Source organism: Fusarium fujikuroi, chromosome FFUJ_chr05 (genome assembly GCF_900079805.1).
Source record: "Fusarium fujikuroi IMI 58289 draft genome, chromosome FFUJ_chr05".
Classification (NCBI taxonomy): Eukaryota; Fungi; Ascomycota; class Sordariomycetes; order Hypocreales; family Nectriaceae; genus Fusarium; species Fusarium fujikuroi.
The window spans coordinates 2,369,599-2,396,393 of NC_036626.1; the positions used below are offsets into that span (position 1 = coordinate 2,369,599).

A 26,795-nucleotide genomic window follows, 5' to 3' on the forward strand; every position below is an offset into this window, starting at 1 on the left:
CTAACTATGCAGTTGAGTCTATGCTGCAAATGAGCGGCTTCTTTCTTCAGCTGTATAGTCTCGATGACGGATGCATTTTTCGGATTTTGCTTTAGGCATTGCTAATGGCCGTCTGTTCCGCAAATTATGGTATTTGGGGTCAAAAGGAGTGATGCTGGACCGTACAACGGGTACCGGGCTGATGATGTGGCGTATGGATTATGTACACAATGCCGAAATGAATCAAGACTGTAGCCAAAACCACAAGTCGCTTATGCATGAGTGACAGCAAAGATACGTATTTGAATATGTTGAGTGCCATGATTTTATAGAGACGCGAGGTAGATGTGTACACAATAAGTATGCAAGTAAATTACATACCGAAAGGTCTTATTAATGGGAGAACAGCGTATTTCACACGCCTTGATGTGTGGTAATCCAACCACGAATCCACCCCTTGCTGTTATCTCTGGAAATTTGGGAACTAGTACTCACACCACTACCTAGGATGTGAGAAACAGCTTGTACATAAGGGAGAAGCTCTGTAGCAACAGATGATTTTCCCCAGACGCAAAATAAGTACATAAAAACAATGCCCAGGTTATTCTCCTAGGCCAACAATAAAATCCCCTTTTTTTGCTGTGCATGTATGCGTGTTGCATTGTAATGTGTATAGAAGTCATCTGCGTTGATATATGCCGTAATCATAACACTGGCAGCCATTCATGTCTCAATGCCACTTGGGGCATATCTCGAATGAGCCTTGTACTGTACAAGTGAGGAAAGATATGAGAGATTGACGAGTCGAGCATCAGCCTCCCCAGCAGCTGACCTAGAGCTGCCCACGAGAATTGGCGAGTTAGCTGCCATAATCAAATATTGAGCCACTCATTACAGTATTGTGCTCGGCAACTTGGGGGCCAGCAGCATTCTGAGTGACGTTATCCAGCGTGCTGTCTAACTCTACTCGAGCGGCTTCGAAGGTAGAGCGGACCCATTCACCGAGACGATGCTTCTCCACATGCTGATGGAGAATCTTATCCTCCAGCTTCATGATATCGATCAGCTTTGTCCGGAAAGATGCCTCAAAATCGCGGAACCGGCGGTCGAGGTTCTCGGTAAAAGCACCAAGAGCCTCGTGCGGAGACAGAGGTCGGAAAGGCTCATGTGGATCTTCTGTATTCAAATCAGAATATGTTCCCCAGAAGTTAGATGAACATTTCACTTACGGAAGCTGATGCAGTCGGTTAGCATTGAATAGAGCTCAGTCTCTGCCAATCTCTCAACCACCTGACGATCATCCTTGAGCTGTGTGTCGTTGATCTTAGCCCAATCATCGCGTATAAATAGTCTCCTCCAAATCATCCGCTTAGCCTCTTTGACCTCGTCACTGTGGCAGCTACTCTCGGCAACCAAAAGAGCTAGCCAGAATGGATTGGGAATCTCAGCGCGGGACTCAGGCTTCAGGTAAATCAGGGTCAGGAGGTCAATGAGTGTCATTGCATCCAGAGCCTCGTGCTTCAGAAGCCGCCTCATGCCATCCTCAAATATCTGATGCTGGGCCTTCTGACGCCGCGGTATGTTCATGCTATGAACTTCCATCGCGAAATTAAGCGCTGCTGCGTCATCCACAGCATCGTATGTGCTGGGGAGAACCTGGTTGTAGAGTTGATCTTGGATCCTGATGGCAACTAACTCTTGGTCGACCTTCTTGAGTTTCTCCTCGGCACGCGCCTCGTCGGCGTTCACCTTGAGGCCACCCGAACCAGTGTTCTTCTCTTCGAGCTCGGCAAGAAGAGCAAGCTTTCCGAGACTCAACTCAATCTTCTTATTCCATACTTGCTGTTCCTTGGTAAGTGCAAGGGTTACGAGAGTGTCTGCGCTGTGGCCGACGTCTTTCTCCTGCTGCACATCGTTGATCCACGATATTCGCGCCAGTTCAGGCTTGCTACGCAGAAACTGGGTCTTATAACCCAATTTGTCAAGATCGAATTCCAGGACAGCTTCAACTCCGTGTTTTTGGAGCAGGAACTCGTATGCCGGGAATGCAAACGACTGGCCGTAGACGGAGAAGCTGTTCTCCAATTTGGCTTTCTTGTTGTCCCTCAGTCGTTTAAAGGTTTGCGTTTCAACAAGTGACAAGTCTGGCTCAGCAAGGCGATCTTCGAGCATTTGGATATGATCTAGCAAAATCATAGGGAGAGCACGGAGGCATTCGTGCTTCTCAGCGATAGAGGCTCCCTCCTCCCACCTGCCTGATCGCGCTAGGGCGAGGGGCTTCTCAAATGAACTCGTCTTGTATAGCTTAGCAAATTCCTGCGACATGGTCTTTAGATCAGGGCGCGTTGCTGACCAACGAGCATATTCCAGAACTGAAGTAAGCATTCCATCGACGAGTGTTGGCATTTCTTCGAAAATCTTGGATTTCACCTTATGGTCCTGCTGATTTGAAGCCCTGGCCGGTTCACCTGAATCTTGATCCTTAAGCAACCATTGATCTGCGAGATCGACCAGACGTTTAATGTTGTTGGCAACGAAATGAGAACCAGTCCATGGCTCGGGAAGGTCGTCGTATCCGTCGCGAAGAATACCTAGGCGCAGTTCTTCAAAACCAAGACCGTAAGCGCTTAAGCTATTCTTTCGGAAATCGAGCGCTGCGACATGCGTGCAAGTGTTGATTTGGATAGCTTCGTGGAGCATTGAAGTTAGCTTGGCGTCGTCAAGCAAATGCTCCCTATAGAGCGTCTTGATGACTTGATACGCCCAAGCTACAAGTATCTCGAGACGGAAAACATCCCGAGTAAACCAGTATCGAACTCGATCAACCTCACCAACCTCAGCAACAGGGTTGTGTTTATCATCCTGATGAATGAACTCGACAATATAACCAATAAGACTCTTCTTAGCATTCGCTGGTCGTGATGCAGTGAAGGCTTCGTGTCGTTTCCAGAGCAATGTAGCTACATGCATCTTCTCGGCATCATATAGCAGACTCCAACGTGTCTTACGATCGAGGTCTGCCCCCATGATCTTGAGCTGAGCTATCAATCTCTCCAGTGCAGTCGACCGAGCGCGGAGATTGTCCTCTAGCGAAGCCGGGAGAGTGGAGATAAAAGGAGTATTTGAGCTCAAGATCTCGTGGCTAACTTCAAGTGCGGCATGGGCAACTTCTTCGTTAGAAAATTTGATTTCTTGTCGTCCGTCGAAAACCAGAGGATTGTCTTGTTTGACGCCGTAGAAAACGGCCTGTTCGATCTTGCTCTTCGCAGAAACCTTGGGGGGCTTATCGCTAGCAAACTTATCCACGTCAGTTGTCACGATTCGCACTGCGCCGGCACCTCGAACCATGAGGACCACAGCGGGATTCTTTGTCCTAGGTCGATGAAGCCGATGCTCTTCGTGGCTAAGGGCTGGCGAAACTTCTTCAAACCCCGAGCCGATGATTTCATGTACATCGTCTTCGCGGAAATCAACAACATCTTCGAAAGCGGCAGGTAAAATGTGACTGTCGGTTTGGAGCTGCGACTCAGGAGACTGAGGTGGTACAGCAATTGATGCGATGACAGTGGCGCGATCGAAGACGACGAAAGCAACCAGGGCAGGGCGAGGAAGATATAGACGTGGTCGTGCGGTATCGGAGGGTGAAGATGGTGCACTATATGAAGTTATGGGACGGATCATCCCTATTTGGCATCCTTGGGGTGTCAGGATTGCTTCAACTAAAGCGTAGCGAGCCGTACTTCGCAAAGTCAGGCTGACAAGTATCAGAAGATGCTGCACCGAGGAATCGTCGGTGGCCATGGCCTCGCTGAGCCTACTCAACTCAAGGTACTTGGATTCCAAGCCCTTTGGCACGTAAGTGAAATCAACTGCCTCGAAAGAATCATGAGGGTATTCCTGAGATGCGGGATCGGTCTCCTGGAGGGCGGCGATGATAGTTTCACGCACGTCTGCGTCGCCAATCACCTCGTTATGCCCTCCGCGGTGGACTCTCCATGCATGCAGTCGGCCTCTGCTGGTGAGGGCCACGATGTTTCTCTCGCCTGTTCGGGAGGATCGGTCCGCGCGGACAGCTGCAACATCTCCTTTGAGAGACAAGTGTTGAAAAGCATGTCGAATGCTGCCAAAGATTCCACCTGTAGAGGGCGACAGGCTGTTGCGGAGAAATTGTACAGAAATGGCAGGGCGGCCTTGGCCGTCACGCACATTCATGTAGGCAAGGCGACCAGAGTTGAAGGTGAGGATAAATCCGGCGGATTCGGCGTTCGTGATAGCCACAACCTTTTCCCCAGTCTGCATTCCCGATATAGTGTACTCGACTCCAGTCCGATCCTTCTTCATGAAGACAAATGTAGCCGCGCTCGCAATCGACTCCCAATAGACGACTTTTCCACTACCTCCCATGACCACAACCAGTCCAGGCTCTGCTGAGGACGCAGACGGCGATACGAGGCATCCTACAGGAAGGGATTCATTGGGTTTGGACGTTGATGGGAGGTTGAAGGAAAAAGTTTCGGGTGATTGCGATGTCGACGTGTAGGGCCAGACAAGGGCGTGTGTTTGGGTGAGAGAAAGAGCATAGCCTGTGGGGAAGATGTCGGCAGTTTGGTAGGCTGTGATGATACGGATGAGTACGTTTTCGAGAACTAAAGTTGTGGTATCTAGACTTACCGGACCAATCTGTACGAATCCTATCAGGTAGGGCTGGAAGCTTACTGACGCAGTATGCGTTTGTGCTTGTCTGGACAATCTCACTGTTAATATGCAGCATCATCGCAACAAAGAAAAAATCAATTCTTACCAAAACAAGACTTCCGTCGCCTTTGTTAGCGGCGCGGTCACCATGCTTTGCCTTCTTCGCGCGGACATTCAGTTCCTTGCGCAGCACTGGGCTGGGGCTCTCGGGAGGCTCGATGTTTTTGTTTTTGTTTTTGGCAGGTAGAGTTGCGACTTTGCCATCGGTCTTTACCTCGATCATGTCCTGCTGGGCATCGGGGTTGACAAAAGTCTGCTCTGTCAAGGGAACTCTCTGTCTCTTGGCTTTTGGCTGCTGGGCGACATGTTCGGAGCTCAAGGGACGTTGGCGGCGGCGTGAACGAGTTGCCGTCGCAGGGCCACCCTGAGCGACAGATGGAGAAAACATTTTGGGTGGATCGCAAACTGGACACGGAAGGGATCGATATCGATGGTTGTAACAAAGAAAGAGGTCGCGAAATAAAACGTGTAGTGTCAAAATGGCGATGGAATCAGCCGCGTGGTCATAGAGGCATCTTGCGGCGTCAACGTGACGGGTGATCGTGATGGATCGTCGACGTGAACGGAAGAGTGTGAGCGGTGGACTTTGTGATGGATGGAGAGAAAACTGGCGTGGCCTGCCTTGGGATGTGCTGGTCGAAGCCTGTAAAGAGCAGTGACGAAGCGTGTACCGGGAGCCAATCGAACAACAAAAAAGCTGGCTGGTTAACCTAGCTACGGAGTCTGGCGCGCTATGATTGGCTTAAAACTGGACGGTGCCTTTCTCGAGGTGTGCTAGAGCTGCTACTATGAGCTGGCATTGCCTTGAAGCCCCTTGAAAGCTTCAGTTGGTCAGTCGCACAAATACCAATCAGAACCTTCATGTTCAGCCGCTAGTCTTATGTACCCCACTGGAGATCGCATGCAGAAGGTTTCCATGTTGCAGAGCCTCTGTTTAAGGTACCTTTTGGCTTGTGGTACCTTACCTTATTCAGAGCTGAGGTCGAGACAAAGCCTTGCGCTCAGGTATTCTTGGCCTCTCGATACATCCATTCGGTTCCGTCGAACTCGACCTCGGACGGGTGCAAACCACCATTATCAATTGGTTCTTTCTGTTCGTGTCACAAATGCATCTGATCATTTCACCGAAAGGTTTTTATTTTATTTTATTTTTTACTGGTGATTTCCTTGCAAATATGCGAATATCTTATCCTCTTACTACCCGCGAAGGAACCTGGTTGCAATATGCTGGGCACATTGTTGCAAAAGCAGTTAGGGACCAAGAAAACTTGAGACCTTGGCAGGGAATGCCAAAAATGGACTTACTAAGGAGTTTCCTGAAGTTTATAATATATAGGTAGGTAGATTAGCTCCGTCTTTCTGCCATTAAAATCAATCTTCCCAGTTTTCTCGCATCCCCTAAGGGCAGGTATGTCGGGTGTCAGGCAGGTCATAGGTAGGGTTCGCAATGATTTTCTCCTTTATGAAGTTGTTTGTGGTGGGATTCTTTGATGGAATATTGTAGTATACCGTTAGGGTCTCATGTTACTGGTGTAAGGTATACTTGGAGCTTTGTGGAATTGTAAGTGATATACAGTCCTCCATACCTCTAGGGTAAGGCACTTAAATTTAAGTCGATGATGCACATGGCTTTTCCGATCTGATAATGGCCAAGTCGAAGAGATGATGGTGAAATTCAACAATCGCCACATGGCATGACGTCCAACGGTTTCGTCTTCACTCCAACGTACAGTTGCTAGATATAATCCTAAAGATTATACTACTACCAACGTCCGCATCAACCATCTTGAAGCCTTGATCTCCAGCGAAACCACGTGGCCAGCAAAGATCCTGTTAAATGCCTACTCTGTGCCGAACCCGCTAGATCCATCTACTTATTAGCTCATCATTCAACGTTCATGGTGACGGGCTGATAAGAACCTGAAAATGAGACGGTTTTCCACGGCGGTAGTCATAACTGATCCACTCGTCAAGTATCAGGCTCATGTTGCTGCTGGTCTCTACGCCCCTGACCCATCTCAGCATAGGCTCGCACGGCACTTGCACAAGGTATATACCCGAATTAAAGACTACTCCCCCCAGGCAGAGTATCGCCAGCGCCTGAGTCAAGTAGCCCGCCTTACAGAGGCAAAGCCCAAGGAAGAAGCAAAAGACGATAGTCAAAATATCCTTGCGTTACGGAATCACTCAATATGGCGGAACCCATTATTCAGGCACCTCCTCTCAACACCCGAAGGAAAAGAGAGTCTCGCTTTGACACGGACACTCACAAACCATGAATCTGCCATCGAGATAGATTCACCTCGAGGATTATTCTTGTCAGGAGAAGTTGGCACTGGAAAGTCAATGCTCATTGACTTACTCGCTGAGGGCCTACCAACTGAGCGGAAGAGGAGGTGGCACTTCAATACATTTATGCTGTACACTATTTCACAACTCGAGCAGCACCGAAAGACAACTTCCAGAGCCAGTGAAGGCGAAACAGACTACTCCATATTATGGATGGCCAAAAAGCTGGTCGACGAATCCCCAATCCTTTTTCTTGATGAATTTCAATTGCCTGATAAAGCAGCCAGCAAGATTCTCAGTCATCTTTTCATCTCATTCTTTCAGCTTGGCGGCGTTCTTATCGCATCTTCTAATCGTATGCCGGAGGAGCTTCAAAATGCCATTGGAGTTGATTACACGCCCGCACCGACAAGGGGGCTGATTCGCAAGTTCTTTGGCAGTGCAGTTCGGGCCCGAGGGGAGCTATATGGATCTACCAGCGACTTCGCAAACTTCCTTGAAGTTTTAAAGGCTAGATGCGACTTTTGGCAAATAGAAGGAGCTAGAGATTGGCGAAGAAAGGAGGAAACGATCAGCCCGCCAGCTGTGACCGGAGATGCTGTCGAAGGTGAAGCCGGCATGCAGGAAGTGCATACTCAGGACAAATCTGGGTCTGGCGGCAAGAAGCCAGTCAACTATTATCTATCCAAAGATGAGCAGGACAAATGGCGAGAACGAGTCGAGACGGCTGTGGCGTGGACGGGGCCTCAACCTTTGCCATGGGAGCCATCGATCATAGTGGTATATGGTCGACAGGTACACACACCTCGACATTACAACGGCTACGTATTATGGGACTTTGAAAGCCTTGTGGAGACATTCGGCCCAGCTGATTACATTACAATGGCCTCTACTTACCATACCTTCATCATTGATAATGTTCCCATTCTCACGCACGCAAAGAAGAATGAAGCTAGGCGTTTCATCACGCTCTTAGATGCCCTATACGAAGCTCGCTGCAAACTGATAATCCGAGCTGGAAACCCACCAGATACTCTCTTCTTCCCAAAGATGAAAACCCCCGCGATTGAGAAGACAAACAGCGCAAATGAGCCAGACAACCTCATATCCGAAACAATTGCCGAAGTCTATCAAGATCAAATGTCTCCATTTCGACCGAATGTTGCCTATTATGACACAAAGTCGAGCACCTCCTCATATGATCCCGACCAAGACTCTGATTTTGGATTACAAAAAAAGGCGGTTGATTTTGCAAACACCAGTGCTTTTACCGGAGAGGATGAGCGTTTCGCGTATAAGCGAGCAACCTCTCGGCTATGGGAACTGTGCAGTGCACAGTGGCATGCCAGGACAGGAGATTGGTGGCAACCGCTGCCTATCGAGGCTCGGCACTGGGAGGGAGGTGAAGTCTCACAGCGCTTTGAACATAAGATCGGCGCTAAGCGACTGAGCGAGAATGAAGGCATGGGCCAAAGTTTGGAGGTTGATGAGATGGCTGGGTTATCAAAATGGAGGGTCGAGGATCTCAGGAACTCCGACAGGAGAGCGTAGAGCACCACCACCCAGCTGAATAACAGAGAAGCAAGCGTATAGTGCATACAGTTACTTGAAAACAAGCAGACATAACCCATTCCGTGAAAATCAGTTGCTCATACGAGAGCAATATCTAGGTAGTCTATGACCGGCTATACCGTTATGCCAGACTCCAAAACGCCATGCACCTGTATCTTGCTTGGTCTACTCATACACTACCCAACCCGAGCTCAGCTTAGAGGTTTGTCACGCCTGGGGTCCAGGCCTCCCCTATCCTCTTTATGTCATCAGCAAACTTGCGACTGGTGATCTTCTTGCCCCCTCTCCCGCCCAAGGGAGCATGCTCATCCGGGTCATAAAATGGATTCTGTAACAACTTGACATATGCATGCTGCATGGCGCGAAACACGGGCTTAAGCTCAGCATCGCGTAGGCCTGCAGCAGCGCCCCGACTTGCAGCTACCGGGGCATTACCATCGACACGCCGACCGCGCATATCGACAAGACAGACCATTCGAACGCCTGTGTTGGTCTCGAAGCCGTAGGCGGCAAGGCGGTCATCCACAGCGTGGAGAAGCCCAAAGTCTCCCGAGAGGCCAACCCCTGAGACTGCGTTGGTCTTTGCGCGCAGATCAAAGACATCGATGGTGGAAGAGAGCAGGAGGGAGAACTGGAGAGGTGTGCGAATCGGAGCGAACGTATTTGTTACTGGATCGAGCGAGGGGAAGATGGAGATATGGAGGGGATTGTTCTGTGTGTAGCCATGGCGCGTCAGCGGATGTTCAGTGAGAATCATAGCAGTTTGGTGTTTTATACTGACATTTCGGCCGATAACGCCTAGACAGGCGATTGAAGGTATTGCGGTGGACATGGTTATTACAGCTTGTTGGCGAAGATGAAGGTTGAAAGAGGAAGCTCGGCTTAGTGGGAGCCTCCATGCTCGCTTGGTGCCGGCGGGCAGCCTTAACTTGTAATCCCCACCAGTCTCCAAAGTCAACATAATGAACAGTCTGCAAGGGAAATGAACATTCAGATTGTAGTAAATATGAGATCCATTTCTGATCGCAATACTGGAAATGTCTATCATAGTTATAGTCCCAAGCTGGAAGCATGATGAGGCGGCTGGAGGCTGGAATGTCTCGCTTTAGTTCGATTGTCTGAAACCGGCCATCAACTGAGAAACCATTATCTCTACATATACATTATTCACGGCATGGGTAAGCTGCACAAAGTCTTCAAGTATGTATACAGAACTGCTTGGTATCCATATGTTTATGCTGTCAAAACAATTCAATAATCGTGAAATTTCATAATCGCTTGCTTGATGCAGCATATCCCACCCTATTAACATACACCCCGAATTCATGATAGGTGGTGAATAGTTCCCAATAAAGAACCATGTGACGATTCACTCAAGGCTTGTATATATCCCTGGTACAGCCAAGCTCGTGCTTTTACTCTGAATACTCATCATCTTCCATGAGATTCGCCGTATCTTCAAGCCCTCTCAGAACCTCCTCAACCTCAGATGGATCTGTAATAGCCCATACGCCCCCTCCCTTCACAAGGTCCTTACCGCGCATGCCAACCTCTTTTCCCACAAGATTGCGGCCGACCTTTCCAGGTCCGACGCCGACCCATCGTCGTATGCGCGCCTCTTGATCTAGGTATTTGATGCTGTCCCACCAGCGAACTGTATCCAGACAGCCGCGGGCCAGCAAATCCTTGAGCTCCTTCTTACAGCAGACTGGCCGCGCAGACACGTTGCTCACGATGGGCAATTTGCCTGGGAATGTCACAACGTCCTCCTTTTCGCGGCCCTCTACCCTGCTGGGTTCTTCTAGGAGCTGGCGCATTACGGTGACTGCTGGTTGCATGATGGGACTGTGGAAGGGGCTGTCGGCTTTGAGACGGACGGCGCGCGGATCGTAGCCAAGGAATTGACGGACGTGGGCGATAAGCGTCTTTATACGCTCAATATTTCCACTCAGTACAATCTGATTCTTGCTGTTTATGTTGGCTATCAAGACTTGTTCAATCGGTGGCAGGTCGGCCTGGTCTTCAGCTGAGATGCCGACAAACTCTCGAATGGCCTGAATCAGGCTGTCCATGTGTTCTGGGTGGGATATAACTGCAACCATGCCATACTCGCCACCATACTTTTCAATTGCATGTTTCGTGGCGTCCGACATGGCCTCTGCCCGTTTACGAACGAGGTGTAAACTGTCCTGGAAGGAGATATAGCCGCCCGCGACGACAGCAGCAAACTCACCTAGTGAGTGCCCCAGTGTCACATCGAAGTGGTCGGTGACTCTGAAGTTGAATTCGCGTTCGAGGATACGCAGGATGAAGATGGACGTAGCCATGATGGCCGGTTGCGCATTGGGTGTCTCAGTGAGAAGCTTTGATGGCCCGTTCTGAATGATGTCGGAGAGCTTGTAACCCATGTGTTCGTCGATCTCGTCTCGTAGCTGCGACGCCGTCGAAGGGAAAGCCTCGAGCCATGGATTCAGCATGCCAACCCGCTGAACGCCCTGGCCGGGGAAGAATAGGGCTGTTCTGGTGCCGCCGCGATGTGTAGAACGCCATCTTTGTTGTGACGGTTGACGCTTTGGTTGTTGCTGCTGCTGCAAAGCCTGCAATGACGGTCGACTTGAGCTTTGTGAGGAAACAGGAGAGCGAATATGATTAGCTATTGTGTAAGTGCGACAGCACCGCATCGTGGACATCGCGAGCTTGTCCATTACCGTCTGAGCGGCGGGGCAGAAGATAGAGGTCAGGATGGACAAAGTGAAGATCTCATTCTGAGGAGAAATGCGTAGGCAAGCGGCACGCAAAAGGGTTACAGGAGGAGAAAGAGCATCCCTACTTGCAGTCAACGAAGTAAGAAATCAGTCCCAGGTCCCAGGCCAAACCCACGAGACTGATCACCCTTTGGGGGCCCCAGGCCTTGGGCTCTCCTAGTCTATTCGGTCTAGGTCTGGGGTTCGGGAGTTTGCGTGACGTCGGGGTAATGCTAGTGGAACAGGGTACGTACTGATTCCTCGGAATTGGGGGAGTTCTTGAATTGTCATGAAAACCATCGGGACGGGTTTCCCCTTCGTCCATCCAATCATATCGCGATCGCATTATCCGTTGCGTGATTTGGGGTTCCGGACTGCCCCCACCTTTAGAGCCGATGCCCCGACCTCATGCGGCTTCGGAGCTCCGTCGCTCCTTGGGAGGCTCTCCGAGGTGATACTTCCTAAATTTCCCTTCACTCCCGCGGCAACGAGCCATTACATGCAGAAGTACGACAGGACAGGTACGTTCTTTTTGCTTTTGTCATGACTTCTACATCTTCTCCTATTGGCCCGCGAGTACGGCTAACAAGACACCTGGCTCAGCACAGCATCTCGAGTCTATGTTTATGTTTGTGTTCCCCCATCTCGTCTTGTCTCCTTAATTAACATCGTATCTCCACACCTCCCTTGCTGATTGTCAAGTATTTGACACCCTTGTATGGCTTGACACTATCTCCCAGGCCCTTACTCTTGCGTGTGTCGAGCTGAATACTCTCGACCTTCAGACCACTGGCCAACCATCCCTTGACCGAGAAGCTTACTGAGGCCGATGTGGGCATCAGGATTTTGTTCTGTGCGATCTTCTTGGCGTCCTTGTCGTCGCCTGTGCTCTCCGGGTTCTGCGCCGCCTTGGCAACAGGGACGCTCTGATACGGCCCGTCGAATGTGTAGTCAGTTCCAAATCCAAATCCGTTAGGATCGAAACCCCCATCGCCCTCCTCTGCCAGCGGTCCCACCACAGTAACCCTGAGTCCAAAGTAGCTTGTTCCGACTGAGAGCTCCTTTGCGGGAATGTACCATTCCAAGACCTTCTCTCCTGGATTAAAGCTGGCGTCGCCCTTGCTAGGCCGGATCTCAGATAGGTTCCTGACATCTGCCGGGAGTGGGATTGTCACAAAGAGGTCGTCCATCAAAGGCGCTCCTGGCGACCCAGGATGAGGTCCGCCTAAACGGCCTCCACTGCCGCCTCTTCCCAGTCCTGATGATGCTGGCGAAGGTGCTCCAAGAATCTTGTTGACCTGCAATCGGACTTCGAAATCAGACCCTGTTGCACCTAAACCTGTTTTCACTTCCATATTAATCGGTAACTTGAGGTTGTTGGAGCTAAGACTTCCGCTCTTCCCACTTGAAAAGGGTAGTAAATCAACTTCATATCCAGCCAGGATAAATCGTCCATCAGGTGGAATGAAGCTGAGTTCACCTGGTCTCTCTTTCCACCGGTTGAGCCGCACGCACGGGTGGAACACTGGTAGTTCCATGATGCCCCCGAGGTTGTGTTTTCCTGATGGGCTAGTGATGTTAAGCGTAATATCAGGAACGCCTGATACCTTTGAGGTGAATGCGATCGTCCCATTGGCAAAAGCAGCGAGAGGTCTTCCTGATGGAGCAAGCGTTACTGACAAAGTTTCGACGATATCTGCGTACATCTCATTGGACGTGTGCCGTACGTTGGCTCGCCTCCACGGTAAAGCGGTTGAGTTCGAGGGTAGGATGGACGGTGTGCTTGAATTCGAAAAATTGGCGCCCAGAGGAGCTTTTCTGGCCACAGGTTAGCTCAGATATCAATTTTCTAGAGGGCTCAACGGCTCACTAACCCTGGAAGATTGATACTTCCCAGTAGTTTTCCAACCCAGCCTTCTTGCTCTACTACTTCACGTAGGGCGTTCGGTTCTGTTGTGCTTATCGTACCTGCGTCACACATCTCTATTAAGAGCTGTGCAACTATGTCGTAATTATTCTCGATCTTGACGGCCAGAAGTGGCGCGCCAAGAAAGTCCTCGAATGCATCTATTATACGGTGTAGGAACTCAAAGACTAGCAACGGTTCGATTTCGGTCGACGATGTAGCAAGGAATAGGAGGTTCGCGTGCGTCAGACTGAAGACGAGCGTCGGGGGACTCGTATTGGGGAGGTAGATCAGGTTCGGTCGCGGCAGAGGGTGTTCTAGGTAGAGGGGCAGGAGATGAGTTGCCGACAACGGCCTCCCTGCGTAGGTATGTGATAGAATAGGGTTTCTGCGGCAAAATGTTAGATGATTAAGGTGCCTTATCGTTCAAACGCTTCTACGAGACGTACCGGTTGTCATCGTAAATGTGAAGTGCCTCAATAACTCCGTTCATGGTGATGACCTCCCTCTCAGTGCGTTAGGCAAGTAGGTAGCTTCGCTTTGCGCCAACGATAGTCCAAGCAATGACGAAACTCACTAAAACTCAAGACCCTAGACAAGGATGACTCAGCAAACAGCCCGAAGTTCATCTGCCAATCTGCCCAATCAAAGTTTGGTATCACGCAGCCGGCCTCAACCTCTGTAGTTGTGATTAATTCAAGCGCCAGTTTGTACGAAAAACGCCCAAAATGTCCGACAAAATACCGACAGTCCAGGCTCTTGAAAAGCCAGAGAAGCTTGAAAATATCCTGCGCCAGGACAGAGGAGATGATTGCTTGCCTTGCAAAGTCGTTGGTTAGTTTTCAGAATTTGGCTATTGCGATCTCTTACGACTCAGAATAACCTAACATGGCGATAGGAAGCGGCGCATTCTTTGGACTTGGAGCTTACAGCTACTTTTCCGGAATGTCACAGCTTGATAAGCAAAAGGATTTGATCCTACGGAGCAAGTCACCATTCGGTATGAGAAGTCGCAAGTTTGGAATCACATCCATTTCGCTTGCTCTGGTGTGGATGGGACTCTGGCGAGCTTTCAAGTAACCAAGGATATACAATACGAATCATGCAGCGAACTCATCTCATTTCTAATGCGCATCCCCTTGTATAACAGCTCCCGGTGCGACTCCCTATAGCCAGTTCTAGCTTCCGAACTATCTTCTACTTCAGAAAATCATGTGTTAATCCTATGTTGTACAAGTGGTTGGCTGCTTATTTTGTCGCTTAGCCTGCGATACTGAAAGCATACTATGCATCTTCTCATCTTCGCACATCAGTAATTATACCGTATGGAGCAAGAAAGGGAGGGGAGATACATGAAGGAAGAATCAATGGTGTTTAACAAACTACAGTATCTTACAGCACATACTGAGAAAGTCGTAGTTTTAATCGTTTGATGTCGAGTCACTAAGACCACAGAATTGGTTAGGAAAATTAGAATTCCAAGTAATCGAATAGAATCCTAGTGACAGTTTACCAAATTACGGCTGTGTTATTTATGGGTTGACATTATGTCGCTAGAGCTCCGTGTAAGCTGCTGCGCTGTGTTGTAACTTGTAAAACACTAAAATCTCAACTTCAAAGCCCCACATCGAATCTTTAACCATATTCATTCATCAACCCCCAAAAGCGACGACAGAGACTGAGAGGCTCACCAGCCAGAACCTACAGAATACCTCTCGTTGTATCCGAATACAACATATTGAAGGACCTATTAAAAGCCTTTATACGGTCATCTGACCGCAACAGCCAGCTCATATCTTGCTTTGCCATCTCACCATCATCTCACCATGCCTATCACAATCCTCAGCCCTCAGCCTCCCACGCCTCGGAGACCACAGGCTGTTGCAGCTACAAGCTCTGACTCCGACTCCGACTCCGACTCAGAAGGCGGCGCTGGCGTTGCGGCTGACGACATTCTCACTCCAGGTGCTGAGATAACTTCAAATGCCCAATGGATGCGGTAAGCTTTCAGCACGTCAAACCTCACAACCATTTATGTCACTAACTTCTTCTCTAGTGGACATGGTACTTACGTGCCGTCTGGATCATCATCTATCAAATCTTCTCTTGCTGGTACCCTCACAAAGACAAACAAGCTGCTTTCTGTGCGGCCTCTCCGAGCCCGTTACACTCCGGAGATTGGTGACTTGGTTGTTGGTCGGATCGTCGAAGTTCAAGCAAAGCGGTGGCGTGTCGATGTAGCCGCGTCTCAGCTTGCCATTCTCCAAATCTCAGCCATCAACTTACCTGGTGGTATTCTCCGCAAGCGTACCGAGACTGATGAGCTTCAAATCCGCAGTTTCTTTGCCGAAGGAGATCTTGTTGTCGCAGAGGTCCAGCAGCTACACCAAGACGGCGCCGCGAGTCTTCACACCCGCAGTTTGAAGTATGGTAAGCTTCGCAACGGTGTCTTCGTCGCTGTCACTGGCACCGGTGGTGGCGGTGGTGTCGTTCGATCCAAGAGACAGGTCTGGACAATGAATGTGGCCAACGCCGGCGGCAAGGTCGATGTCCTTCTTGGTGTAAATGGATACATTTGGATCAGCAAACATATAGAAAGCGACCCGGCCGCTGAGGCAGCGGGCATCAACCGTATGGAAGAGAATCTGAGCAGCAAGGTCTACTCGAGTCAGAATGATCCCATGGAAGTGTCGACCATGCGCGAGATTGCGCGAATCCGCAGCGTCATCCTGGCCCTTGTTGAGAACGGGCTTAAGGTGGATGAAGATACAGTGACCAGAGGATACAGTGAGGCTGTGGATATGGTTCGTGATACCACTGATGACGACCTGTACCTAGGAGGCAACAAGGGACAGCACCTAGCCGCTGTTTTGACTGGCCGTTAATGCTTATGTACATATTCAAAAGTCCTCGTGCCTATTGGCAATATAATACAAGATACCACAACCTCAAGTTTCAGTTGTTTGAATCATTAACACCTTAATCAGGTGCATTAGGATGAACTTTAGAGAGCATAGATGTCGCCATGATGCTTACAGAAACTAAGATAGAACTATTGATCATTTTACAAGTAACCGTACATACGAGGGTATCCTCCACTCCAATTACCACTATAACTGCTTTCCTTTTCTCAGCAAACGGTGTTAGACCACCGAATCTCGGGAGCCCCCTTGTTGTAGCAAGATCTTCTCATGTTATATGACTGGCTAGTGAGAGGTAGGCATCAACTATATGATTATCGTGTGAGCAATTGGCTCAGAACACCTTTCTTTGCTTCCAGTATGGCGGCTGCAACCACAAGGACGGCCCACCTGAGAAGAGCGCCCTTGGACTTCTTTGATCCGAGACCGAGGACCAGGGCAAGGAAGTATGTGATTCCCTTGGTTTTGTTACCGTTTCGGTCAAAGTTAGGCTTTGAGTCGGCAACCGCCTTCATTCGGTTCATGACGGGCCACTGGTATGGCATGTATCGCACGCGAAACAGGAAGTCAGCCCAGTAAGGGACTTCGGCGATAGTACGCTGATGGCTAAAAGTTCTGATAGAGTAGATGCCATGATAGTTGCCCATTCCAGACTGGCCAACACCTCCCAAGGGCGACTGTGGAATCTGAGAGTGGAAGAAGGCATCGTTACATGTGGCGCCGCCAGAGGTAACATTATCCAGAACTGTAACGTGTTAGGTATAATGTCAAAAGGATTGGAAAGATCAACGTACTCTTATTGTTCTCGGCCTTGCTTCCAAAGGCGCTAAGAGACAGTGGTGTCGGGTCAACTGTATTAGCAATGTCGATGGCCTGGTCGAGGGAATCTACCGCCATCATTGCGAAAATGGGGCCAAACGCCTCTTGGGTCATCATACTGTCGTTGATGTCGTCAACAAGCACCGCCGTTGGCTCCATGAAGAGGGTCGACTCGTCCATGGAGCCACCGAGGACGATCTTGCCGTTGGTGCCATCAAGCATCTTCTTGAGGCGGTTGAAGTGGCCAGCATTGACGATGCGGCAAAGGTCAGGGCTGTTTTTGGCGCCTTGGGGGAAGAAGGTGCGCATCTGGTTGTTGAGCTCCCCCAAGAATTGAGAAAGAACACTTCGCTCGACGAGGATGTAGTTGTGAGACATGCAAACCTGGCCTGCATTGAGAGATTTCTGCCACAGAAGTCGTCTGGCGGCCAATTTGAGGTTGGCATGCTTGGTGACAAAGGCCGGATTCAAACCACCGAGCTCGAGAAGCACAGGAGTCAGGGTCTCGGCAGCCTTCTGGGCAATAATCTTGCCGACTGCCTTGCCACCAGTGAAGCAAATTTTGTCGAACTTCTGCTCGAGCAGAAGTTGAGTCTCGGGCAAAGCACCATTAACATATGTGAAACATTCAGGGTCCAGGGACTCGTCAAAGATCTTCTTGAGCACCATGGCACAGTTGGGAGATGATTCAGAGGCCTTGAGAACGACACAGTTACCGCAAGCGATCGCGCCAATGACAACAGGGAGGTTGAGCTGAAAAGGGAAGTTGAAGGATCCGATGTTGAGGACAACACCGAGTGGTTCGAAGCGAGTGCGGTGCTTCATGGCACGGAACTGCAAGGGAACATTGGGGACAGGCTCATCGCGAAGCCATTTTTCCATATTGTTGACCATGTCGATACATTCTTGCTTGCACCAATCAATCTCGGCCAGAACGGCCTCGTACTTGCACTTGCGAAGATCTTTGATGAGAGCATCTTGCATCAGTTCAGTGTTGTCGACGATGGCCCAGTACAGCTTGCGAATCTGCTTCATGCGAAACTCCATGTCTTTGGTACGGCCCGATCTGAAGGTCTTCCTTACGAGATCGACCTTGGCGGCGATCTCATCGAGAGGCGTATGCTCTAAAGGAGCAATGGTATAGGATAGATTGTTGGCAGCCATGTTGATGAGTGAGTGATGTAGAAACGTGGTTGGTTGGCGGGATAGATTAAGTGCTGACGCCACTGCCTGTGCTTTGGTTGGTGTCGCGCGTTGGGGACGATATATGAGATCCTAGATGTGGCTTGTATGATGCGTAAAAGACAACACCTTGTCTAAGATGAGTTGGGAATTTTTGGGTCGGATTGCAGTGATGAGTCTGAGAATGCGTTGATAAGAAGCCTTCTCCTAATTAATCAGGCTACCTTGCCCAGACAGAAGTCGAGATTGGGCAGATTCGTCAGCTCTAGGAGGAGTGTTTAACCAATATTTTTGCGCAGCCTCAATATAACGGTCATAGACTCTAAGCAAGACCGAACCAGTTGCTGATGCGAAAGACTACCTAGGTAGGTACATACGATCGCGAGACGTAATAAAGTATATAAAGGAGCCAGGACAATCAATTCCAGGGGATGCAAATGAGGGGCTCGTTGTATCGAACCCCGGATCGCCTCCCTCGGCAGCCCATCCACATCCACGTGCTGGATCATGCCGAGGCACAGTCTCGTCGAGAGCTCGAAGTCGTAGTATGGGTTGAACTGGTACAATGTATGACAATGACGATCATTTACAGTACCTTACCAGTCGGTGCCCGCGCGCATTTGGGCCCTGCACGCTCTAAGAGCCACCAGCCCTACCTCAGGAACGCCCGCCTGTTTAACTGGTGCTAGCCCCGCGGCCGAATCTCTTATGAATTGGACTGGATCTTAGACCAGCTCTTTACTCCTGACCTATAGTCAAGACAGGAGATATCAGTGTAATTATTGGGCTTCACTGTCTCTTCTATTACTGCTTTCCTCGATAAGCACGGCTCGATTCAAGTTGACACTTGACGTTATTGCTACTGTGTTTGTTACTCCGTACTCCAAACTTTTAGTTAGTGTATCGCAATGCCACCTATACGCACATCTCGCATGGTAGGTCTGAAACCGGCATAGGGCGCCCTCAGGGGGCAAGAAAACACCGGACCTTAATAGACGGTGTCAAAATAAACTTAGTAAAGAGTCCCCTGAGCTTCGGCTAGATTTACTTAAGCATTTTTATCGCTTAGGGTCAAGGTCCTGAGTTTTCTTTCCTCCCCTAGGGTGCTTTTTGGGCGTTGCCCATCTATTACACCAGTATTTTCCAAACTAGCATGATCTTCATAACTTTGTTGGTCTGTAGCAAGAAGCAGCCCGCAACCCGGGCCCACCTTTTAAGGTGGTGATAACTTCACTTTAAGCTCCTCGTGACAACGGTGATAACTTCGCCTATGATCCTGCTCCCATCAACATGTCTTTTTCGAGTCCCTTCCTTTCCAAGACCCTCGCCGCCAGCTCCTCCACTACGTCCTTGACCCCATCTCCCCAAAGTGCCGACACAACCCCAAACTTAGCCCCTAGCAACACCGACAGTTTCCTCCCCTCTCCTAACCCCCGCTCCCATACGCTCCCCGCGGCCTCCGCGCCGTCGGCCTTGCCAGCAACCACGGCCGTGGGTGGCGCCGCTTCTCCTAGGTGCGGAGCCAGTACTTGGAGCCGTATGCGCAGAAGCTCTTCCAGGCTCTCGATGGAGGAGCCGTCGTATAGCAGAATTAGAGCGTCCGCTTCCGTTGCTATGCGGCGGGATTCGGGAGCAGATTGAATAAATGTTGATGGGATGCGCTCAAGGTTGATGATGGTCGGGATGCCAGAGATGTTCGCCAGACGCCGGTCCCCGGATGTTTCGGTAATGGGATCATACAAATCTGTGAAGACATCTTGACAATACTGGCACACTACTTAGCAAATACTCTCTCATAAGAACGAACGAACATCAACGCAGCACTATCTGTTCGTCGTCTTGCACTGAGTTAACTCACTCTCCGTATGAAGCTCTTCTTCCCAGAGGCCGGAGCTCCAAGAATAATAATGTTGACCAGGTGTTCCGTCTGCATCGTGTAGTAGGTCACCCTTTATCCTGTGTCGTTTTCTCGGGGAAAGCGAGTGATGAATGTTGCTTTTTTCAATGACAAAAAACGAGGTGATTTAGATGAGAGTCCATCATATGTTTCCTCATAATTGCTTGGCAGTCATGATGCTCTTAGTCAGCAGTCTCAACTTGCATCATAAATGGCCATGAGTCTATTGCTTCAATAGGGTTGGAGCTGACTCAAAATCGCCTGCGACGGCTTAACATCCGTGTGCCTTTTGTTACTATCCGCTTATATACACCTGCAGTTGTACATGCTCCGCCTATTTCAGCGAACTTATAATACATATCATCCCACGTTAAACATCTGAGGGTTTGTCTATTTATTTCTCATCTCCTCGCACGGCTACCGCCAGCACTCTTGCCGGGTGTCGCAGGCACAAGCTCCGCAATCTTAGCCTTCTTCTGGTCCTCGGCGGCCCTCTTGATCAGGTACTCGTCAATGGCCTGTGTCCCATCGATCAGCCGACCGCTCTCGGCGATTTTAGCATCCTCTATCGCTAAACGTTGGCGGTGGGCATCAAGCTGCTCACGGCGCTCAGGAGACATGCGCCACTCCTTAGGGAATTGCGGCTTGGGTTGAATCTTATGATGTCGGGTATCAAGAGGGATATCCTCAAATGTGTCCTTGGGGTCTTTGGCCGCAGCAATGAGGTCGTCAACTAAATTGGAGAGGTAGCGCTTGTTCTGTGCTTGGTGCTCAAAGCTGTCGCTGCTCATTTTGATGATTTCTGTCTCAGGGTTGTAGCGAGGGCCAGCAAGCTTTTTCAGCTTCTCGGTTTGAACTGGTGTGAGCTCCAGGTCATCGGGAGCGAACTGCACCACCACCTTTTTCTCCGCAGGGTGGAATTCGCCCATATAGGAAGTGTACCGCCATCGCAGAACCTGGTTGTCGCTAGGAGGGACGAAGGGCTTGGCATACTCTGCTATAGTATCAGTATAGACATGTTTTGTCAATTTCAGTTACACTCACTTGAGAGAAGAGGTAACTCCCATACTGCCAGTCGTGCGTATTGTCGCATATCTCGAATTTCGTCAAGCTTGCCATGAGCCATAGATGTAATGTCGTCCTCGTCGAATTCCTCAAGTTCTTCGGTATTGGTTTCGGGGTCCTCCTCGTCGAACCAGAATGACTGTTTATTGGGCCTTTCACCCTTGTCGTCTCTTGTGATATCTTCCAGCACTGACCTGTCCTCCGACGCCCAGCCAGGGTGCCATTCCAGCTCATTTTGCAAGTAGTGGTCAATGGAATTATAGCCATTCTCTTTGGCCAGCTGATCCAATTGTTTCAGCCCCTCCGGTGTAGAAGCCTCAGCCAACGCGGCCTCCAGCTTCTTCAGCTCTATAGGACCGAAATCATCCTCCTCAGCGTCGTCTTGGCGTTGATCCTCCTCGCGCGCCCATCGTATCGTTGAGGTGGTAAATGCCCGTTGAGCATGCGGCTTTGGGCGGATAAGCTGCTGAGGCCGGGGAATATGTTGTATTCGAGGGGCCCGACGGCAGGCCACGGCGCACAGCCTTGCGGCTATTGATACTGAAGCCATTGCGATTCGTCCAAGAAGGCAAAGCGTCGAATTGTCGTCCGTCTCAAAAGGTGGGTTGGCAGGCTTTCAAAAATTTGGCTGCACCACCAAGCTCAACTGTGGTTGACCAGGTTCCGATAATTAACCGCCATGTCTTCCTCCTCTTACACGAACCGATCTGCCTACCCTATCCCCTATCGTGGAAGCATGGTATAGTTTCAAGACTTAGAATCAACAACTTATCCCACGTTCTTTCTCCTCTACTGATTTTCTTGCGGATATGGAGGGTCCTCATGTTGACCGCGTGTGTCTTGTCACGGTCGGTGCGACCACGGGTTTTGAAAAACTCATTGAATCGGTGCTTCAGCCAAGTTTCTGGCAATACATGCACTCACAAAGCTTTACCCAACTACGCGTACAGTGCGGCCCCGACCTTGGCTGGGCGAGCAAACAACTTGCCGATCGCAAAGATGACATTCCCTCGGGTCTATTTATCGATTTGTTTTCTTCCAAGAAAAATCTCATGAAGGAGGAAATGTCTCTATGCAAGGACGCTGATGGCAAAAGACAACTTGGCCTCGTCATATCCCACGCTGGTAAGTCGAACGTATATCTCGTGACTTGAACTTACATATCCCAGGTACTGGAACAATTCTTGATGCGTGGAAAATGGGGTTGCCTCTTATCGTGGTACCAAATATACAGCTCTTGAACGATCATCAGACCGAGATGGCCAAACATCTCTCTAAGGAGGGGTATGCAATCATGAGCTCTGGAAGGTATGTAAACCTAGACCTTCATCCGAGGCTCCTTCTCATATTGGACAGTGCCGAGGATCTTGAAGAAGCTGTCCATAAGGTGGGACTTCTCTGGGAGGAGAACAAGACTCGTTGGCCTCCACACATTATCCCCTCCCAACAGCCCAAGAGGCTTCGCTTATGGGATCTCGCCCCTGAAGAGGTCGCCAAAGAACAGAACGCCACGATGGTGCATGATTAGGGATTTGACATCCTCAAGCGCGCGGTGGGCCTCTGATCGGACAACGGATCACTTGGCAATGAGAGGAGATGTATCTACGTTGCGATTTGGAAGGAAGGCATATGTTTGGTGTTTAGGCGTATCTATTCTAGCACAACTTGTCAAAAGGTGCATCTCTCTAATGTTAATTCTGTTTCCCGTGCCGCCCGGGTGGGAAAACACTCGCCAGGTGCAGAATGTATCTTATTCAAGGCAAATTCTGAACCTTCCAGATCTTCACATTGGCATCCCCTCCAGCACTAGCAACTCTGCCACCTTCGACCCAGGCAACCCCATTGACGCCGTCCTTGTGAGCGTTAGCAGCCTTGATTCGCTTACCCTGGTTCCTCTTTTCAAGACACCAGATAAAGACGTTTGTATCAAGGCTACCACTAGCAGCGTAGGCGCCCGTGTCGTCCCAGGCAATAGCTGTTACTCGAGCAGTGTGAGCAGACCATCGGTCTGCGACCAATTCCCAGCTCCCAGCGCTGTAAACATAGATCTTTCCGACACTATTTCCAGCGGCTAGATGCGAGCCTCCCTTCGAAAAAGCAAGAGCAGAGATAGTGCCAGTTGGGTTACTCAGCGACTTGACTTCTTCGAGCTTACCATTTGAACTGGCGTTGTAAATGCGGACGGAGTTGTCGTTGGCTCCGATGGCAACGAACGACCCGGATGCGGCAATAGCACCAGGGGTAAAGTCAAAAGACTGCTCGCTGACCAGCTTTTCGCCAGAGTACACGGAGACACCGGAATAAGTCGCGACATAGACAAGTCCGTTCGCCGCACTTACACCTTTGGGTTGTGCTTGTAGCTTGATGGAAGTACCCAAGAAGGTCTTGGCCGGCTCGTCAACAATTCTGAGAGTATCATCCCATCCAGCACTGAGTACCTTGCCATCGGCAGTGGCAAACTGAGCAACCTGGTTTGTATGTGCTTGGCCATCGACGACCGTAGCAATCCCCGAATTAACGTCCCAGTGACATACCCGGCCGTCAAAGCTGCCAGACCAGAGGTCGGCACCCTTGCCGTCAGATCCAGTTGACAAAGCGGTTATGCTCTTTCCGTGACCATATACAACGCGGACAGGTTCCGGCTTGCCCTCAGTCAAGTACGCGAGGTTGCCGGCAAGGCTGAGGCTAATGATGAGGCCGTCGCTGCGGCCGGGAACAAATACAACACCAACTTGCTGGTCACCCACGCTGACATCCTCTCCAAACTTCCAAGTTTGGATGACGCTGCCTGCATCGACATCCCAAAGCTTTACACTTTGATCAGCACTAGCGGTGACGAACTTCTTGCCATCTGGCGACCATGATACGGCAAAAATACTTCCCGAGTGCTCACCCTGCCCAATCTCTTTGGTGGGCTCACCCGTCTTCCCATCGTAGAGCTGTATCCTCTTGTCGGCACCAACTGTAACCAAAGAGCTCCCATCAAGAGAATAAGCAGCGCCCAGAACAAAACCGGTATGTTGAGCGCTCTTGTTGTTGAACTTGTATGGGGCTCCATGGTAGAAGACCATGTTGCCATCGTCGCCAACCGTAGCCGCACGGAATGGGCGTTGAGGTTTCATTGCGACGGCATTGACGGACTTGGAGTGACCGATGATCTCACCAACCGAGTTGCCGCTATCAGCTGTAATGCAGCGACCGAATTGCTCGCGACCATCGCCAACAGCAATAACACGTTGCGACTCGCCGTCCCAGGCAATATCGTTCAGACGACCAGAGATGATTCCGTACTCGCCCCTGGTACTCTCGATAGACTCGGGCTCCCACACCTTCAGCATTCCGCTTGAGTCGCCACTGGCGACCTTGAAGCCATTAGGAGCAAATCGAGCAACGGTTGTAGGGGCGGTGTGGCCGGTGTATTCCTTTGCGTCCGAAGGGTTGTCGATGGAGCGAACAAATATGGATTTTCCGCACTACATGGGTCAGAGACATCATCTACAGAATGTAGTCTTCTGGCAGAGGGAAGATCATACAGGATAAGCTATCCGTTGACCCTTGGAGTCGGCCGAGATCTGAGTTGGCTGACCACGGTTTGTGACTGGGACTGCCGCAAGGATGCGGTCGAGAGTGATGGATGGAGAAGCCATGACAGAGGCAGCAGCGGTTATGGGGTATGATTGTGCTCCTCAAAGATAGAGCCAACAGGTATGCGAGACAGATGAGAAGATGCACCCATTCAAAGCCTTGTGAGTCGAAAATTGCCTTCAGCTTCTGATGCGAAGTTATTGTAAACGTGGGGGAAACGTTTCTTGTTTGGAGGGGCATTTCTACGTACGTCAACAAGCTAGTGTGGGGCACCTCACCTACTAGCCTACTGGTAGGTGTTCAGAATGAATGAATGGGTCTAGTAGCGAACAAGTAGTTACGAAGAAATCGATTTTATGATTCTGGCATCAAACTTTTAGATATTGTATCTTGACGTAGGGCCACGACTTTCTCAATAACCTCGTGGATCCAAGAAGTGAATATTTATCAAGCTGGTAACTAGATGGGTTCGACCAGTTTCACACTGCTTGACGTCTGCCTACTCCAGGCAATAATGAGAAGCTATATACAAATAGGGCCGTGACGACAGAAGCGGTGTCTCCTCTGCTCCAAGTCTCTAGGCAACAAGTATCAAGATCATGTCTAGGTATTCAACTGAATTAGTTTTGCAGCAGCACTTAATGGCCTAGACGTCAAACGGTCGGTGTAAAAAGCGCCATCACCTCACAAGTGCAAGCTATAATATGGAAGCTCAAGGTTGCATTACTCCAGTGTCCTTGCCAGAAAGAGCATGTACTTTATTTGGATACGATGCTGGCTACTTTATGATTACCTATGCTTGTGTGATCCATCACGTTCTTAATATGAGTGGCATGTTCTGGGCCCCCCATCTTATCGCCCGATATAATACTTGTGCAAGTTGTACTAAAGAAATACGAGCCGAGTGAGGCATTCATATGCACGACACCTCTCATTGAAGGCTGCGCCTGTTTATATCGTGGCATCACCACTGGGCTCTAGTCTCCATTTCTCTATTTGAGTATTACTATTCCACGCCAAACAAATAGCCATCTGACCTCACACTCAAGGAATCTGAACTGTATGGTGGCGCGCGTCAAGATACACACGGCTGTGTTTGACTGGGCAACCGAACTCACACCATGAGAAAAGGACATACGATGTTGCAGTTGTGCAGACAAAAATAGCCAACTAATTCATGGATTCCAACCACTCATGAACTGCATAACACAGCATAACGCCGCACAACATCGCACTGGTTCAGCCTCTTTGCCCCCCCCCCCCCCCTGAAAGCACGCTAGCCATCTCCCCGTCTCCATGCAGGGACATCTCCCGGAGCAAAAGCTAGGGATAACAGCAGCTTCAAAGTCTCCCGTTGGAGGAAAACAGACCGAACGACACAGGCACAAGGGTAACATTATTCGACGGTGGCCACGGTTGTGCTCAAATCCCCACTTCGACCAACAGTTAATGCAATGCACTGTCGTTACTCCCAGCCAACGCTGGTCAGCAACCCTGCCGAAATCGTAGAAATCAATGAGTTTGTACTGAATCGTGTGAATCCTGTTGACCGCCACGACTTCAAAGAAATTTTTATCATGTGTGACTGAGCACCGGTTGGAATATGTCGGTGAAATAAGCATCAGCAACAACAGATGGCTAAGGTATACCTCCCTAGCTAAGGTACCTAGGTAGGTAGGCAAAACCAGAACTTGTCCAAGCTCAAGCCACTAATAATACAAAAGACACCAAACGGCAACATGCATTCAGCCTTTTGTCCCCTCAACACTCTATCTCCAACCCAAATTCTTGAACGAAACCCGAGCAACCCCTGTCAGCTACGGTAGCCCATGCCATGTACGGAGTACAGTTCATTCTACTTGTTATGGGGCGCATTGGTCTCGCCTGGGGGTGGGACGGCAGAGCATCCTTACCCATGCCCATACCCATACCCATACGGCACGATGCTAAACAAGACCCTGTTGCTAATATCCCCCGTACTGGCCTGTGTGATTAATGAAAACGCCTCGGACTCCTCAGTTTATATATTGTTCTTGATCTCCCTGTGCCACGACCCGTCTTTTCTCCTTAACCTACTCTGC

At 49.9% G+C, this 26,795-nt stretch overlaps 12 protein-coding genes; 4 read left to right on the forward strand and 8 right to left on the reverse strand.

The window, feature by feature from the left end:
* Nucleotides 1–838: 838 nt before the first annotated feature.
* On the reverse strand, nt 839–5,122 carry FFUJ_07496 (related to NUP133 Nuclear pore protein; the record flags this gene model as incomplete). XM_023577755.1 has 4 exons in its annotated part: nt 839–1,155; nt 1,209–4,592; nt 4,651–4,720; nt 4,781–5,122. 4 exons carry the CDS (start codon nt 5,120–5,122, stop codon nt 839–841), a joined length of 4,113 nt encoding a protein of 1,370 aa, XP_023430768.1.
* Nucleotides 5,123–6,660: 1,538 nt separating this feature from the next.
* FFUJ_07497 (related to ATPase family protein) lies at nt 6,661–8,574 on the forward strand (the record flags this gene model as incomplete). Its single annotated transcript, XM_023577756.1, has 1 exon — nt 6,661–8,574. The coding sequence occupies one exon, from the start codon at nt 6,661–6,663 to the stop codon at nt 8,572–8,574; it is 1,914 nt and encodes a 637-aa protein (XP_023430769.1).
* Nucleotides 8,575–8,791: 217 nt separating this feature from the next.
* FFUJ_07498 (uncharacterized protein) lies at nt 8,792–9,556 on the reverse strand (the record flags this gene model as incomplete). The annotated part of the gene is made up of 1 exon (XM_023577757.1): nt 8,792–9,556. The coding sequence occupies one exon, from the start codon at nt 9,554–9,556 to the stop codon at nt 8,792–8,794; it is 765 nt and encodes a 254-aa protein (XP_023430770.1).
* Nucleotides 9,557–10,010: 454 nt separating this feature from the next.
* On the reverse strand, nt 10,011–11,285 carry FFUJ_07499 (uncharacterized protein; the record flags this gene model as incomplete). The annotated part of the gene is made up of 1 exon (XM_023577758.1): nt 10,011–11,285. One exon carries the CDS (start codon nt 11,283–11,285, stop codon nt 10,011–10,013), a length of 1,275 nt encoding a protein of 424 aa, XP_023430771.1.
* A 716-nt stretch (nt 11,286–12,001) lies between these two features.
* Nucleotides 12,002–13,738, reverse strand: FFUJ_07500 (related to APM1-AP-1 complex subunit, mu1 subunit, 54 KD; the record flags this gene model as incomplete). XM_023577759.1 has 3 exons in its annotated part: nt 12,002–13,157; nt 13,214–13,633; nt 13,695–13,738. 3 exons carry the CDS (start codon nt 13,736–13,738, stop codon nt 12,002–12,004), a joined length of 1,620 nt encoding a protein of 539 aa, XP_023430772.1.
* A 235-nt stretch (nt 13,739–13,973) lies between these two features.
* Nucleotides 13,974–14,325, forward strand: FFUJ_07501 (uncharacterized protein; the record flags this gene model as incomplete). XM_023577760.1 has 2 exons in its annotated part: nt 13,974–14,079; nt 14,144–14,325. 2 exons carry the CDS (start codon nt 13,974–13,976, stop codon nt 14,323–14,325), a joined length of 288 nt encoding a protein of 95 aa, XP_023430773.1.
* A 746-nt stretch (nt 14,326–15,071) lies between these two features.
* FFUJ_07502 (related to 3`->5` exoribonuclease) lies at nt 15,072–16,130 on the forward strand (the record flags this gene model as incomplete). XM_023577762.1 has 2 exons in its annotated part: nt 15,072–15,244; nt 15,302–16,130. The coding sequence occupies 2 exons, from the start codon at nt 15,072–15,074 to the stop codon at nt 16,128–16,130; spliced, it is 1,002 nt and encodes a 333-aa protein (XP_023430774.1).
* A 350-nt stretch (nt 16,131–16,480) lies between these two features.
* On the reverse strand, nt 16,481–18,149 carry FFUJ_07503 (related to aldehyde dehydrogenase; the record flags this gene model as incomplete). XM_023577763.1 has 2 exons in its annotated part: nt 16,481–16,911; nt 16,961–18,149. 2 exons carry the CDS (start codon nt 18,147–18,149, stop codon nt 16,481–16,483), a joined length of 1,620 nt encoding a protein of 539 aa, XP_023430775.1.
* Nucleotides 18,150–19,435: 1,286 nt separating this feature from the next.
* On the reverse strand, nt 19,436–20,100 carry FFUJ_07504 (uncharacterized protein; the record flags this gene model as incomplete). XM_023577764.1 has 2 exons in its annotated part: nt 19,436–19,933; nt 20,026–20,100. The coding sequence occupies 2 exons, from the start codon at nt 20,098–20,100 to the stop codon at nt 19,436–19,438; spliced, it is 573 nt and encodes a 190-aa protein (XP_023430776.1).
* Nucleotides 20,101–20,465: 365 nt separating this feature from the next.
* On the reverse strand, nt 20,466–21,679 carry FFUJ_07505 (uncharacterized protein; the record flags this gene model as incomplete). XM_023577765.1 has 2 exons in its annotated part: nt 20,466–21,058; nt 21,109–21,679. 2 exons carry the CDS (start codon nt 21,677–21,679, stop codon nt 20,466–20,468), a joined length of 1,164 nt encoding a protein of 387 aa, XP_023430777.1.
* A 259-nt stretch (nt 21,680–21,938) lies between these two features.
* On the forward strand, nt 21,939–22,657 carry FFUJ_07506 (uncharacterized protein; the record flags this gene model as incomplete). XM_023577766.1 has 3 exons in its annotated part: nt 21,939–22,254; nt 22,299–22,437; nt 22,486–22,657. 3 exons carry the CDS (start codon nt 21,939–21,941, stop codon nt 22,655–22,657), a joined length of 627 nt encoding a protein of 208 aa, XP_023430778.1.
* Nucleotides 22,658–22,883: 226 nt separating this feature from the next.
* On the reverse strand, nt 22,884–24,776 carry FFUJ_07507 (related to stress protein p66; the record flags this gene model as incomplete). XM_023577767.1 has 2 exons in its annotated part: nt 22,884–24,602; nt 24,663–24,776. 2 exons carry the CDS (start codon nt 24,774–24,776, stop codon nt 22,884–22,886), a joined length of 1,833 nt encoding a protein of 610 aa, XP_023430779.1.
* Nucleotides 24,777–26,795: the final 2,019 nt, after the last annotated feature.